The 15,340-nt window shown below is 45.5% G+C and overlaps 1 protein-coding gene across 2 annotated transcripts; it reads right to left on the reverse strand.

Moving 5' to 3' along the window:
• Positions 1 to 260: 260 nt before the first annotated feature.
• On the reverse strand, positions 261 to 14,685 carry ITFG2 (integrin alpha FG-GAP repeat containing 2). 2 transcript variants are annotated; one of them, XM_070948224.1, is made up of 12 exons: positions 14,590 to 14,685; positions 12,536 to 12,631; positions 11,258 to 11,299; positions 10,334 to 10,508; positions 9,035 to 9,174; positions 7,083 to 7,231; positions 6,086 to 6,180; positions 5,933 to 5,986; positions 5,392 to 5,483; positions 4,827 to 4,944; positions 3,258 to 3,427; positions 261 to 844 (listed from the first exon to the last, which is right to left on the reverse strand). In XM_070948224.1, exons 1-12 carry the CDS (start codon positions 14,683 to 14,685, stop codon positions 812 to 814), a joined length of 1,260 nt encoding a protein of 419 aa, XP_070804325.1. In that variant the 3' UTR covers positions 261 to 811. The 2 variants fall into 2 exon arrangements, with proteins under 2 accessions (XP_070804325.1, XP_070804324.1); XM_070948223.1 differs by having other exon boundaries at positions 3,254 to 3,427.
• Positions 14,686 to 15,340: the final 655 nt, after the last annotated feature.

Raw genomic sequence — 15,340 nt, forward strand, 5'->3', positions numbered from 1 at the left:
ATAAAGAGAACCCCAGACATCAACTGGCTCCAGGTGGCCCCAAACTGCCGAACCTAGATCGACCCTCTCCAAGAGCCCTGGTTCTCCATCAACCCAGTTTAGGGGCCTCCAGAATCCCCCCAAAGTAGATGCCAAACGTCGGAGCGCCCATCCAGCTGCTGAAACGCCTCCCGGATTCATTCTTCCCTGCGTGCCAAGCATCTCTAGCGGCTTCTGCTATAGAAGCAATATCTTGAATAATGGGACCGTTACCAATTGAATGACTTGTCAAGACTTTATTGAAGCTTTCCTTAAAAACCCGTAACTTAAGACCAAGGGGAAGAAAATAAGTTAACAACAACACAAGATTCAGCCTGATGACATATTTACATATATACACATACATGTTTACATATTCAACCTTGCACTTTTCGGCTTTTAAGGAACGAGGGAGCGTGATATATTAGCAATAGCACTTAAGACATATATACCAATTCACAAGGCTTTTGCAGCCCTCTCTAAGCGGTTTACAGAATCGGGCTTTTGCCTCCCAACCGCCTGCAGGGTTCCTCATTTTACTGACCACGGCAGGCTGAGGCAACCTTGAACCAGTCGGAATCGAACTGCTGGCAGCGAGCAGAGTCCGCCTGCAATGCCGCACTGCGCCACCGGGGCTCATAAACTTCCATTGCGAGTTGCTTTGTTCCTGATTATGCACTGGAACGGAGGACATCGGAGTCCTAAGAAGCATATCAAGAGTGCTGGAGATAGGAGTTTCTTCCGTGCCGTGACTATTTAACTGCTTTCTTGGGAAAGTATAAGGTCTTGTGAATCAGATCTTTGACAGCCGAAACATCATTTTTAGCTATGAAAAAGAAAAAAAGAGGAAGATACACCGTTACTTAAGAGAGGCACTCTGCACGACATCTAGGAAAAGCACTGGTAGCCCCCAACTTACAGCAATTCATTTAGTGACCGTTCGAAGTTAACCACGGCACTGAAAAAAGTGACTTGTGACGGAGTTACAACCTTCGCAGCGTCCCCAATGCCAATGGTCACTTGGTCAACATTCTTGGCAATTGGCTCGTATTTATGACGGTCGCAAGTGTCCCAGGGTCACGTTAACTGCCGGATTCACTTAACTACCCTGTTTCTCCCAAAATAAGACATCCCCTGATGATAAACCCAATCGGGCTTTTGAGCCGCATGGCAATAAGGCCAGCCGCTTATTTCAGGGTTTAAAAAAATATAAGACGGGGTCTTATTTTCGGGGAAACACGGTATGTTATTAACTGCAGTGATTTACTTAACAACTGTGGCAGGCGAGGTGGTAAAAATGGGACAAAACTCACTGAACAACTGTCTCACTTAGCAGGAGACATTTTGGGTTCAATTGCGGTCATAAGTGGTAACCATCTCTGCACAAACGGGGAAGGTGGGATGGGACAGGGGTGGATATGGTGGGATTCACAATCTGCAGGCTCCTTGTGGCTTTAGGTGAACAGATTCCCACTGGTTTCTCCAGGCTATGGAAATCCATGCTCGGATCAATTCAGAAATCTAGTAGATCGCTGCCCCATGATGCTCCAGGGTTTCTCATTTAAAAATACAGAATCTTCACACTGCATTAATCTATCAAAAATGAATGATGGCTTAGCCCAGTGATGGCGAAATCTTTTTGCAGTCGTGTGCCACAAGTGGGGGGTTCGTGCGCAGGGGGGTTGTGTGCGTGCGTGCATGCCCACACCCATAATTCAATGTGCCCCACCCCCGCGTGTGTGCCCCCGGTGCTGCCCCACTTTTGGCACGCGATGGAACAGTGGACCTGGTAGGTCTGGTTTTTGCCCTCCCCAGGCTCCAGAGGATTTCTTGGAGTCTGGGGAGGGTGAAAACAGCCTTCCCTGCCCCTGCAGGCCCTCTGGAGGCCAGAAACGGCCCATTTGCCAACTTCCGGTGGGACTGGAAGGTCGAAAAATCAGCTGGCCGGCGCCCGCATGCACACCGGAGCTGAACTAGGGCAATGCTCCCATGCCCACTGATTCAGCTGTTTTCAAGGGGAATAAACGAAGAGGTGAGACCTTAATGGTCCAGGAAACCAGCATTCAAGAACGATGCTGGGATGTTGGTACTCTTCCATGAGAGCTTTGATGGCTGATGTTACAATCCTCCGGGCACCTCTGATAATATGTGGAATAATCCTAAATCTTGTCCCCCCCCCCCCCTCCTTCTGGAAGGCAGCTACTGGATAGTTGCTCGGTGAAGCCGTGGTAGAAACTGTAGGAAGTTAGCACCCACCCCTCTCCTAGGAAAATGAGATATTTTAGGAAATATTAAAAGGGCAGAATATTTCCCCTAAAAGGGAGGCAGAAACTCAGCCCCCTCCCCACCTTTGTCAATGGGCCATTAAGGCCTGGGCCAGTCTATTCTACATAACAAAGATCTACCTCCTGCAGGCAGAGCCATAGTAGGAATTGCCCAAAGCCCTTTCATTACATCATCACCCAGCAAGGCTCAACCAAGCTTGGGACACAGACAACCTACAAAGTTACCCCTGCATGGCCCCATGGGAGTCTGATAACCAATCAGAACACAAGCTCAAATTCAAAGCCCAACAGAGGGTATAAATCTCTCTCCTTTCTCAAACATATGCTTTTTGCCCAGGACCTCAAATCATGTGGTCCTGTCCACAGGGGTTCGCTGCTGGGGGTTCGAGAGAATCTCTAAGATTCGGTGCAGTTCGAAGAACCCCCCCCAATCCCACACCTGGCTAGCCCCGCCCACCCCTCCCCTCTCGGGTGTCCCCACACCTCCCCTCCCGGGAGTCCCCACGCGGTCTGTTTTGGATGCAGGTATGTGCAGGGTACACGTGGAGGCTTGGGGAGGGCGAAAAACGGGCCTACTAGAAGTTCAGGAAGGTTGGAAACGGGCCCGTTTCCAGCCTCTGGAGTTTGGGGAGGCCGTTTTCGCCCTCCCAGAGGCTCGAGAAAAACCTCCGGAACCTGGGGAGGGCAAAAACAACCTCCCCACCATGATGCAGCAAGCCGACTAGGCTACGCCCACCCGGCAACCGGGCGGAGAATCCCTTGCTAAAATTTTTGAAGCCCACCCCTGCCTGTCCATTAAAAACCATATTTCCAATTGCCCACCATGTTTCCAGTGTCTTCCTCCCCAACTTGGAACTCAACCCAGAAGGACATTTCTTCCAACCATTCAACCCCAAAGGAACTTAAACCCAACGTGAAACCTTGGTAGAAACCACCGCACGGAAACCTACCTACATCCAGCCGAAGGAGGAGTTCTCCGCATTCTGAATTGTTCTCCAGCGTCTTCAGCAAATTGGTGGACTCCATCCTTTCTAACTGTACGTCCCAATAGATGTAGATCTTGTGGTTGAAACTGACGTAGACCAGGCAAGGGCTGTTATAGTCCCCTTTACAAGAATAGAAGCCTGGCGGGATGAGATGACGCCATTGTTAAGAAGAGAAGGACCGCCAGAATTCGAGGTGAAAAAAAAAATATCCGACCACGAGGCCTGCTTTAAACCGCTAAACGACATTTCAAATCCCGAGAGGCCACCAGCAAATGTGTAATTTAACCTAAAACTATATACGCCAGTGATGGCTAACCTTTTTGCCATTGCGTGCCAAAAGTAGGGGGGGAGGGGTTGCCCGCACGCGTGCCCACGTCCATAATTCCCACGCCCATAATTCTATGCGCCCCCCCCCCACATTCATGCACGACAACCCCCCCTCTTTTGGCATGCAATGGCACAGTGGACCTGGTAGCCTGTTTTTTGGCCCTCCCCAGGCTCCAGAGACTTTCTAGGAGCCTGGGGAGGGCGAAAACAACCTTCCGAACCCCCGGAGGCTGGAAACGACCCGTTTCCTGACTTCCAGTGGGCCCAGAAGGACCGAAAATCAGCTGGCGGAGCTGAGCTTGCGTACCCACCAATATGGCTCCTCGTGCCACCATAGGCTCGCCATCACGGATATAGGTGGTCTACAGGAGTCATCAAATCAAGGGACAGCATCTCTATTCTTCTCTTGAAACCGACAGCATTTTAGGGAAGAATCTTGAGTGGAAAGAATTACTGTGTTTCCCCGAAAATAAGACCGGGTCTTATATTAATTTTTGCTCCAAAAGACACATTAGGGCTTATTTTCTGGTTAGGTTTTATTTTTTTGGGGGAAAATACGGTATTAAATGCATCCATCTGGCTGACAATTTTCACTGGGGCTTATTTTGGGGGGTAGGGCTTATATTATGAGCATCCTGAAAATTCACGCTAGGGCTTATTTTCTGGTTGGGTCTTATTTTCGAGGAAACAGGGTAATCTCCCATAATTCAACTGTATACCATGGCCTGGAAAGTAATTTCTAGGAAGGATGTAAAGTTTGCGGGGGAATCGCCCATTCCTTTATAATCAAGGGTGAATTTGTCTTTAAGAAGTCACGCTCCCCAAATCCTCAAATCAATCGGAATAGACCCGGAAGGGACCTTGGAGGTCTTCTAGTCCTTGGGGGGCGGGGGGCGGGTTGGGGGTTTGCGGACCTGCGAGTTTTTTTTTTAATTTGATTTATATGCCGCCCTTCTCCGGAGACTCAGGGTGGCTTACAATGCTTTAAGCAATAGCCTTCATTCTTTTGTATATTCTATACAAAGTCAGCTTATTGCCCCCACAAACTGGGTCCTCATTTCACCTACCTTAGAAAGGATGGAAGGCTGAGTCAACCTTGAGCCTTGGAGAGATTCGAACCGGCAGAAATTGCAGGCAGCTGTGTTAATAACAGGGTGCACTAAACCCCTGTACTATCAAGGCTTAGCAAATGGCTAGGGATTTTGCTCACCGGCACAGAAGGCGCTGACGTTTTCATCCACTTGGAACCTGGCCACTGTCCGGTTGTGATCGATGATGTACGTCTGTCCGTCCCAGGCGCAAGCAATCACCTCCTCGTAACCGTTTCCCTGAAAGGATAGGAAACTTTCTTAGAAAGAAGCCGCCTGTCAGAAGGGCAGCCATGCTCTCTCTCTCCCCCCCTCGTTCCCTCTGTCTCTCTCTCCATCTCCCTCCCTCCCTTCCTGTCTCCCCCTTCCCTGTGTCTCTCTCCCTATATTAGTGGTTAGAATGCAGTATTGCAGGCTAACCCTGCCCACAGCCTGGAGTTCAATCCTGACAGGCTTGAGGTTGACTCAGCTTTCCATCCTTCCGAGGTGGGTAAAAGGAGGACCCAGATTGTTGGGGGCAAGAGGCTGACTGTAAACTGCTTAGAGACGGCTGCAAAGCACTGTGAAGCGGTATATAAGTGTAAGTGCTGTTGCTATTTCTCACCGAGAGATGGCTCTCTGATAACCCGTCCGTTTCTGGATACATTTTGTTCGCCCCAAGTGCCGGTCAGCTAGGTAAAAGCTTACCGTGACGTCCAGTTTTTCCAGAGCAAAAAGTTGATGGTCCACTTGCACAGACCACAGCAGCTTGTCTGCTCCCTCCATGAGCTTCAGGGTCCCTGGAAGGGGGAAAGAAAGGCTGCGTAGCAATTCCGTCGTTCCCCGAGGGTTCCTGCGGAGGAGCAGGTCCAGGGGAGGCTCGTCCCAGGATCTTGAAGTGTTTAAACCCTTTGTAGGCTGCTACAGGAATGCCAAGGGACATTCTGAGGGAGGGGCAGATTATATAAATCAGGGGTCCCCAACAGGTGGGGCATGGCCCATCGCCGGGCCGTGGACTATTTGCAACCGGGCTGCGCAAGTGGAGGAACGGCGGGCAAGCATGCGTGCACACAAACCCACCCGCGCGAGTGGCGGAGACTGTCAGCCCTACTCGCGTGAGCCCACCGCTCACACAAATGAAACCATTCCCTCTTCCCCTCCCTCGTTCCCCCCTCCTGGCACCAGGGAACGCGGATATAAATGAATGTGAATTCAACTCTATCCCCATTCCAAGAAAATCAAGTCTTACCATCTAATGTGCAGAGTGCGAACAGACCCAGCCCTTTGGGCTCCTTTGAACAACCTGCAGAGAAAAAAAAAATGCAAGAGGCAGGTTAGGATTTCTCTGGAAATCCAGTATTTTCTAACCCCCCCCCCCATGACTCGAACGTCTTCCGCTTACCTCTGCCAATGGTTCCAATCAGATGAGTGGAAACATTCTTGTTGTGAATTCTACCCGACGTCTGATGAAGAATGACGTCCCGGACGGGGCCTTCCCTAAAGAGTAGTCAAGAAATGAAGAAGATCTAGCGGGACAACAGGAAAATCTTCTCGTTTGGTGGAAAGAAACCCGGCTCCCCAAACACGAGAAACCCTCTGAAGTGAACTCAAAAGATTCCTTTCATTAGAAGCGCTGGCAGCCCCAGCAAAACTTTTCACTGCAGGCTAACAAGTCCATCCGTCCGTAAGATGAATAGCTGTCTGTTGCACCTATTCATCTCCGCCCCCTGCCTTTTATTCCCCAGAGCTAGGGTGGGGCTTCGCTAGCAGCGATGGCTCTTCCGTCCTGAGGACCGGCCCATAGATTTCCACTGCTCTCCTCTCCTCTGCCTTCTGTAAATCCATGTGTCAGGCACTGCACCCAGCTGTTCCTCCTCTTCCTCATCAGCCACTTCCAGACCTGGGGGCTGTTGACTCTCCATCTGAGGGCTGACAGACAGCCCAGGCTCCGCCTCTCTCTCTCTCTGCCAGCTCCATTCCCTCTTCCCCTCGGAGCTCTCAGATTGCCTTGATGCTGACCCTGACTCCCACACCTCCTCCTTTTCCTCCTCTGATTCGGCTGCTGGAATGGCCGGTGGCCGAGAGGCCACAACAGAGAAGCACGGCATTTTTTTCGCCTAAAGTTGAAAATTTGAAGGGTAGACAAGAGATCCTCGCTGGGGCGGTTGGCACCTCCTTAAAGACGCCACCCATTGTCCTGGCTTGCTCCGACAGCATGCAACGAGTCTGATTTGTGGGGGGGAGGGGAGGGCGTGAGAATAAAATGCCCGCCGCGGGAAAGTGTGATGCAGTACGTGTGGGAAGAGCGAAGTGATCTTGGGCTGCCCAACTACCACAAGAAGTTGCTAACAGCTGGACATCACTGGGCATTGTTCCTCGGGAATTCTGGGTTACCTCACCTGCTAGATGCAGAACTCTCCATGGTCTCTGTGGGAGGCTGCTGCTCTTGTTTCCAAGTGCAGAGCAAGACCGCATATCCGCAGCCTGGCTGGGACACCATCATCTGAGGGGAGCCATCAGCATCTGGGTTCACAGAGAGGCTATCCACCTGTCCTCACCAGGGGAAAGAATCAAAGGCTCATCACCTCAAATGACTTCCATCACAGCTACCACCATGACTGTCCCATGCTCTGCACCAGGGGTGAAATCCCGCAGGTTCTGACAGGTTCGGGAAGAACCGGTAGCGGAAATTTTGAGTAGTTCAGAGAACTGGCAAATACCACCTCTGGCTGGCCCCAGAGTGGGGTGGGAATGGGGATTTTGCAATATCCTTCCCCAGGAGTGGGGAGGGAATGGGGATTTTGCGGTATCCTTCCCCTGCCACGCCCATCAAGCCACAACACGCCCACAGAACCGGTAGTAAAAAAAATTGGATTTCACTACTGCTCTGCACTTTAGTCCATCCATCCATCCATCCATCCATCCATCCATCCATCCATTTTTCCTCGTTCCTATCTTTTCCTTTATCTATTTTGCTTCCATTTTTCCTTCCTTTATTTTTCCTCCTTCCTCCTTTTTCCTTCTTTCTCATCCTATCTTTTCCCTCATTCGTTCTATTTTTCCTCCTTCCTATCTTTTTCTTCTTTCCAGCTCCTTCCTTTCTTCCCCTCCCTCTTTTTCCCCTTCCTTCCTTCTTCTTATGAACCATTTAAACCAGGGGTCTCCAACCATGGCAACTTTAAGACTTGTGGACTTCAACTCTCAGTATTCCTCAGCTAACAAAGCTTTAAGACTTGTGGACTTCAACTCCCAGCTTTGCTGGCTGAGGAACTCTGGGAGTTGAAGTCCACAAGTCTTAAAGTTTCCAAGGTTGGAGACCCCTGGTTTCAACTACCCTCATTATGGGAGGGGTTAACTTTTGTTCCTTTCTCTTGATGGGTCTATGTCTTTGATATTGGCCGCCAGAAAGAAGAAGGGATCAATTTATTTTTCAAAGCACCAGAAGGCAGGACAAGAAAGAACGGACGGAAACTCATCAAGGAGAGAAGCAACCTTGAATTAAGGAGAAACTCCCTAACAGTGAGGACAATTAACCAGTGGAACAGAAGTTGCCTTCAGAAATTGTGGGTGCTGGTCATTTGCATCCTTTTAGAGGGTCTTTGAAGCACTTGGAGGTTTATCTGTGTCCTCAGGGTCACCTCTTTAAGAAGAGACTGGAGAGTCGCTTGTATGAAATGGTAAAGGGATTCCTGCTTGAGGAATCTGGTTGGACTAGGAAGTCCTCCTTTCTTGCTCTATTCTGAATCGAATCATTGGTCGAGAGCCTTTATACCCCCTGTGTCAGCACTTCAAGCTGCATTTACTCTAGTGCTGACATAAGAAGGAGAAGCGGAGGCGTCTGGAAAGGGATGTTTGACTTTTCACCTACTTATTTTCCCTGGAGATAATATCCCCTAGGAGATGGGATGGGAGGGGGGAAATTCCTTTGAGCTGGAGCAGTAGATTAGGGGTAGAGTGACTTGGAAGATGGCCAATGAGTGCAGAGGAGTGGGGAAAGGAAAGGGAGGGTTTTTGGGTCAGGAAGTCAGTGTTGGCTATGATGGAGTCGGAGTTAGAATGTCGTGCTTAATAAATGGGAGTTTTTCATCAAAGACTTTGTTTGAAATGCGATTTATTTGAGACGACCTCGAAACCTGACATCCTACTTGTCTTCCTCTCTGTCTAGATGTTAGGAATTTCTTTTGAGATAGAATTACAGATCGAATATGACAGAAGTTGAAGTTAAGAAGGCAACAGCTGCAAAGCTAACTATGCTGTGCCCCCCCCCCCCCCCACTTTGACCCCCCGTTTCATTCCCTGGATTTATTGATTTATGAAACTTCTATGCTGACTTTCTATCATCATGTCCTACCTGTCCTTCCAGCAGCCATTTTTTCAGCAGCACCAGCTGTCCAGAGAGGCTATCGGAACCCTCCGACGAGTCCTCCCAGCGAAAGGCTCGCACCACGCGGTCCGTGTAGCCTATCACCAATTCATTTTTTCCATCTCCATCTGCCGAGAACGCATAGCGGACTCACACTTTGTATCGTGGAGGAACCGATTGCAGAAAATCAAGGAGAAATGAAAGGAATCCATCTTGCTTGTTCCCAAAACATCATACTATGTGCCCTCCAATCATCTCAATTCTTTTTCAACCAATGGCTTAAGACCCTTATTCGTTTCCGAAGTCTTAATATAAGACAGGACGAAAAATAAAGATATTTTTTTTTGCAGTAAAAGGAAACGATTTCTGAAGCTTATAGGCTTAATTCTATTGGTTCAAATTAATTCTCAAGGCCATTAATTAAACGATGCTTTAATTTCTTTTAAAAGTCAATTAAAAGCTACATCGCTAAACTATAATTTGTAGGTTTTGTTCTAGTGGTCAAGAGTTCAGCTCAGGGGTGAAATGCTCCCGGTTCGGACCGAATCGCCCAATCTGGTAGCAATGGCGGCGAGTGGTTCGGAGAACCAATAGCAAAAATCCCTGCCCCCCCCCATGCCCAGCTGAGCCGCGTGATCATCAGAGGCTTTTTTTTTTTTTTTTACTTTTAAAAGCATTTTTTCTACAACCTCTTCGGCTGAAAAAATGCTTTTAAAAGTAAAAAAAAAAGCCTCTGATAATTGTGCGGCTCAGCTGGGATCGTCAGAGGCTTTTAAAAGCATTTTTTTCTGCAACCTCTTCAGCCGAAGAGGCTGTAGAAAAAAAATACTCCTAAAAGCCTCTGACGATCCCAGCTGAGTTGCCTGATCATCAGAGGCTTTTAAAAGCATTTTTTTTTAATTTCTGAAAAGTAAAAATTAAAAAAAAATGCTTTTAAAAGGAAAAAAAAAGCGTCTGACGGTCAGGCAACTCAGCTGGGATCGTCAGAGCCTTTTAAAAGCATTTTTTTACAACCTCTACGGCCAAAAAGTTGGCCAAAAAATGTTGGCCACGCCCACCCAGTCACATTACCCCACCACCACCAAGCCACGCCGACAGAGTCGGTAGTAACAAATTTTACATTTCACCACTGGTTTAGCTTTATTTTTTCAAAGAGGAAGGAGGAGGAGGAGGAGGAGAAGGAGAAGGAGGAAGAAGAAGAAGAAGAAGAAGAAGAAGAAGAAGAAGAAGAAGAAGAAGAAGAAGAAGAAGAAGAAGAGCTTCTGTTCAAAGGGACCACCCACTCACCGATATCATCAATCAGCATAACTTTGGTGTTGGCTGGTATGTGCTGCTTAAATGCCATTTTTGGATCATCGGGGTTGGGGAGCTCGTGGTGGCCCAGCGCATCCCCATGCTTTGAGGGCGACGTGAGGTCGAAGAGATGAAACCAACCTTCCGCACTCACCGCGACAACCAAATTCTGGCAAAAGAAAAGCCCGAATAAGTAAGGGGTAGCCAGCTAGATTCGGCGCTGGGCGAATAAGCGGAGTTTTTAATTCAGAAAGCAAACCAGAAAAACAATTCTCGACTCCCATTTTTCATATCCTGATTCTGCAGCAACAAATCCACCCAGTGTTTAAGTTTTCTAGAGCAGCTTGACAATTTCCCCAGGTTGTCCCAATTGCAACCTAACCTTCAGCTAAATCGGGTCGGCAACCTTAAACACTCAAAGACCCATTTCCCACAGAGAAGAAAACACCGGGAGCCACAAAACCCTTCCCGTGCCCAACTATTTCTTGAGTGGCCACAAAACTAGCCTATGGAGTTGAATTAAATGTTCTGTTTTCTTCTGAAACTTTTCTTGGATTTATCCATGGTTGGCCTACTGGGGCGTTGAAAAGCTCAATAAATTGCGTGCCGGCGGGTGTCGCACATTGGCGATCGTGACGCATAGTTTGAGCGACGGAGCCACAGCAGAGGGGTGAAAGAGCCACATGCGGCTCCAAAGCCGCAGGTTGCTGACATCTGAGCTAGGTGCAACCATGATTAAAGCGGAGGCCAGGTGGCGGCTGACAAAACGACTTTTAACAATGGAATCAAAAGATTTATTAGCATATTATTTACCTTGTTCCTCTCCCCACAGCTGGAAAGAGAGCTTGGAAACGTTTGATACCCTGCTACATAGCACAAAGACACACACGCACACACATAATTAAAAAAAAAAGTTACCTTCTTCTTATTGCAGATGTCTCCAACACCAACGCAGGTGAGCTGAAAAAGGAAAGCATTGATTTGATTTGCAGGCATGCTCCCTCTTGCCCAAAAAATAAAGAACAACAGGAAAACAAGGATGAAGAAGAGGTTAAGCGAATCAATATGGTATATTGAAAAAATCCAAGGAGTATGGCCGGTAAAGGCCATACAGGTGAGCCTAGAACAGAGGTCGGCAACCTTAAACACTCAAAGAGCCATAAAGGTCCTAACCGGAAGTCCCCCATTCAATTCTGGAGCCAACCGGAAGTCAAGTTCCCCACCATAGAGTCTCTTCCTACCGCAGCATCCTATTCCTTCTACCTGTCCTAACCGAAAGCCCTATCAATTGTGGAGCTGACCAGCGACAGGGAGCTGCAGCAGAGGGATGAAAGAGCCACATGCGGCTCCAGAGCCACAGATTGCCGACCCCTGGTGTAGAAGGATGGCTTCAAAATAAGCCCAACGTCTTTGCAGCAGAATTGCTCTCTAGTTTTTAAACATGACTCTTCTGCAATTTGGCAACTTCTGAACAACTCTAGCCAGCATCCTTTTCCATCAGGATGCCACAGACATGAGCCGAGCGAAGCCGGAGCCTTCCACCAAGCCCTGCTAAAAAATTAGCTCCCTCTGGGTATCTTTTCTTTCTGCACTGATATTTCTGTTTCTCCTTGATGGTTAGGAAGTGGCATTATCTTTTGAAAAATGGCTCACCCCGACCTTCCCTTCCCTCTCACATCTTTTAAACTTTAGGTCTAGGGTGGGGGTCGGCAACCTTAAACACTCAAAGAGCCATTTGGACCCATTTCCCACAGAAAAGAAAACACCGGGAGCCACAAAAGCCTTCCCATGCCCGACTATTTCCTGAGTGGCCACAAAAACTAGCCTATGTAGTTGAATTAAACATTCTGTTTTCTTCTGAAACTTTTCTTTTCCTGGATTTATCCGAAGGGTCGAAAAGCTCAATAAATCGTGTGCCGGCAAGTATCACACATTGGCAGTTGTAATATTTTGAGCGACAGGGAGCCACAGCAGAGGGATGAAGGAGCCACATGTGGCTCCAGAGCTGCGGGTTGCTGACTCGTAGTCTAGAGCCAGAGGGTGTCTTTATTCATTAATTTCAGCAAGAAATTATGGTTTGGGCTGAAGCAAAGGGTTAAAAAAACCCCTAAAAATGCAGGGCATTTACTTAGAGTAATCTGCGACGGAAGTATCAGATTGTAAATAGCCTTAACGGTTGATTTCGCTTCTACTCACCATTCCTTGACAGGAACGCAAAGTCCAGGGCTGACTTTCATCATTCTTGTATACAAACAGTTTCCCATTGGTATCTCCTACCACTAGTTCGTTCAGCTGGAGACAGAGAGAGAGAGAGAGAAAAAAGAAAACATTAATAATTTTTTTTAATTCAAAATTTAATTCATTTTTTTAAAAAATTCTTCAGCCTGCCTCCCCCCCCATTATTTCTTAATTGCAAATCTCCAATTACATGACACTGAATGAGCTACAATGCCTTTAACAATATATATAAAGACGATAGATAATAGATATTAGTTTATACAGACACATATAAATATATATATATCAGAGATCTAAATACTGAGAGATATATCAAGATATAGAAATAGTTGATATATAAACATGGAAAGATTCTAGAGATCTAGATATTGATATAGAAAGACAGATGATATCGATAGCTGAGATATAGAAATATAGATAGAGGAATTATTTTTATTTATTTATTTTGTCAACAAGTACAATGATACCAATAGATGTATAAAGGCAGAAGGAAGATGGAAATATTGATGCGGTGGATGATATACAAAAATAGGTATAGATATACAGAGACAGATAGATAGACCATACAGAGAGACTATATATATGGATGGATGGATGGATGGGATAGATAAAGATAGATAGATATGATATAGATAGAGATAGAGATAGATAGAGATAGATAGAGATATATAGATACAGATAGATATAGATATGATATATAGATATATACAGATAGATATAGATATGTATACAGATAGAGATAGAGAGATAGATATATATAGATAGAGATAAATATAGATATGATATAGAGATAGATATGATATAGATATGATATAGATATATATAGATAGATATAGATATAGATAGATATAGAGATAGATATATAGATATGATATAGATATATACAGATAGATATAGATAGATATGATATGTATACAGATATATATATATATATATATATATATATATATATATATATATATATAAATAGATATAGATATGATATAGAGATAGAGATAGATAGATATGATACAGATATATACAGATAGAGATAAATAGGTAAGATATAGATATGATATAGATAGATAGATGTAGATAGATATGATAGATATATAGATACAGATAGATATAGATATGATATAGATATAGATATATAGATATGATATAGATATATACAGATAGATAGATATAGATATGATATAGAGATAGAGATATAGAGATAGATATGATAGAGATATATAGATACAGATAGATATAGATATGATATAGAGATATATAGATATGATATAGATATATATAGATAGATATAGATAGATATAGAGATAGATAGATATAGAGATAGATATATAGATATGATATAGATATATACAGATAGATATAGATAGATATGATATGTATACAGATATATATATATATAAATAGATATAGATATGATATAGATATAGATAGAGATAGATAGATATGATACAGATATATACAGATAGAGATAAATAGGTAAGATATAGATATGATATAGATATAGAGATATAGAGATAGATATGATAGAGATATATAGATACAGATAGATATAGATATGATATAGATATATAGATATGATATAGATATATACAGATAGATATAGATATATGTATACAGATATATATATATAAATAGATATAGATATGATAGAGATAGAGATAGATATGATACAGATATATACAGATAGAGATAAATAGGTAAGATATAGATATGATATAGATATATAGATATAGATAGATGTAGATAGAGATATATAGATACAGATAGATATAGATATGATATAGATATAGAGATATAGAGATAGATATGATATAGATATATACAGATAGATAGATATGATATGTATACAGATAGAGATAGAGAGATAGATACAGATATAGATAGATATAGACAGACCATAGAGTGAGACTATAGACAGATATACAGACCATAGAGATAGAAAATTGAGAGACCGGCCAGAGAAGCCTCTGCTTCCTCCCCCTCTGCCCCCCACCCCCCACCTCCCGGGGACCCACCGCGTCGTTGTCGGCGTCGCCCAGGGAGACGGCGCGCGGGAAGAGGCTGCCGCCGAAGTCGAGAGCCACCCGGCGGACGTAGCTCACCGAGCGCATGGCCGCTCTAGCTCCGGCGGCTCTCGCTGGCTTGCGGCGGGACTTCCGCTTCCTGCGCCACACCCTCTCTCTCTCCCCCCCCCCCCCCATCCCCCAAGGAAATATAACACGAGGAAAGAGCCGCGCGTATGCCGGCGGCCTCACGCTCGCCCCCTGCCGGCGATGAAAGGGAAGCGCTCGCAGCCCAAGTTAGACCGAGCAAATGCAGGGCAAATAAGGAACAAACCGGGATGACATTTGGGAGAAAATTGAAAGCAGGCTGTCAATCACTAGCAATTTTGATTGGCAGGTGGCAGTCTTCATGGTAGGCCAGGGGTGGCCCCCAAATTTGGCCAGTTTTAAGCCTGGCGGACTTCAACTCCCAGAATTCCCCATCCAGCTTTGCTGGTAAAATATGTAAACTCTTGGGTCTTCTTTGAAGAAGTTACACGGAGGAGAACTAAGGACCTAATTGGGATCACCAACAGCTATACATGAATACAAATCTTTATGGGGACCTTAATTGCATAGGCAATTTCCTTCCTTCCTTCCTTCTCAGTCTTTCCTCTATCTATCTATCTATCTATCTATCTATCTATCTATCTATCTATCTATCTATCTATCTATCTATCTACTGTATTTATCCATCCAATGTATCTATCTACCAGTTATCTAT

This window comes from Pituophis catenifer, unplaced genomic scaffold, assembly GCF_029215685.1.
Source record: "Pituophis catenifer annectens isolate HBS135680 unplaced genomic scaffold, rPitCat1.0.hap2 SCAF_8, whole genome shotgun sequence".
Taxonomy (NCBI): domain Eukaryota; kingdom Metazoa; phylum Chordata; class Lepidosauria; order Squamata; family Colubridae; genus Pituophis; species Pituophis catenifer.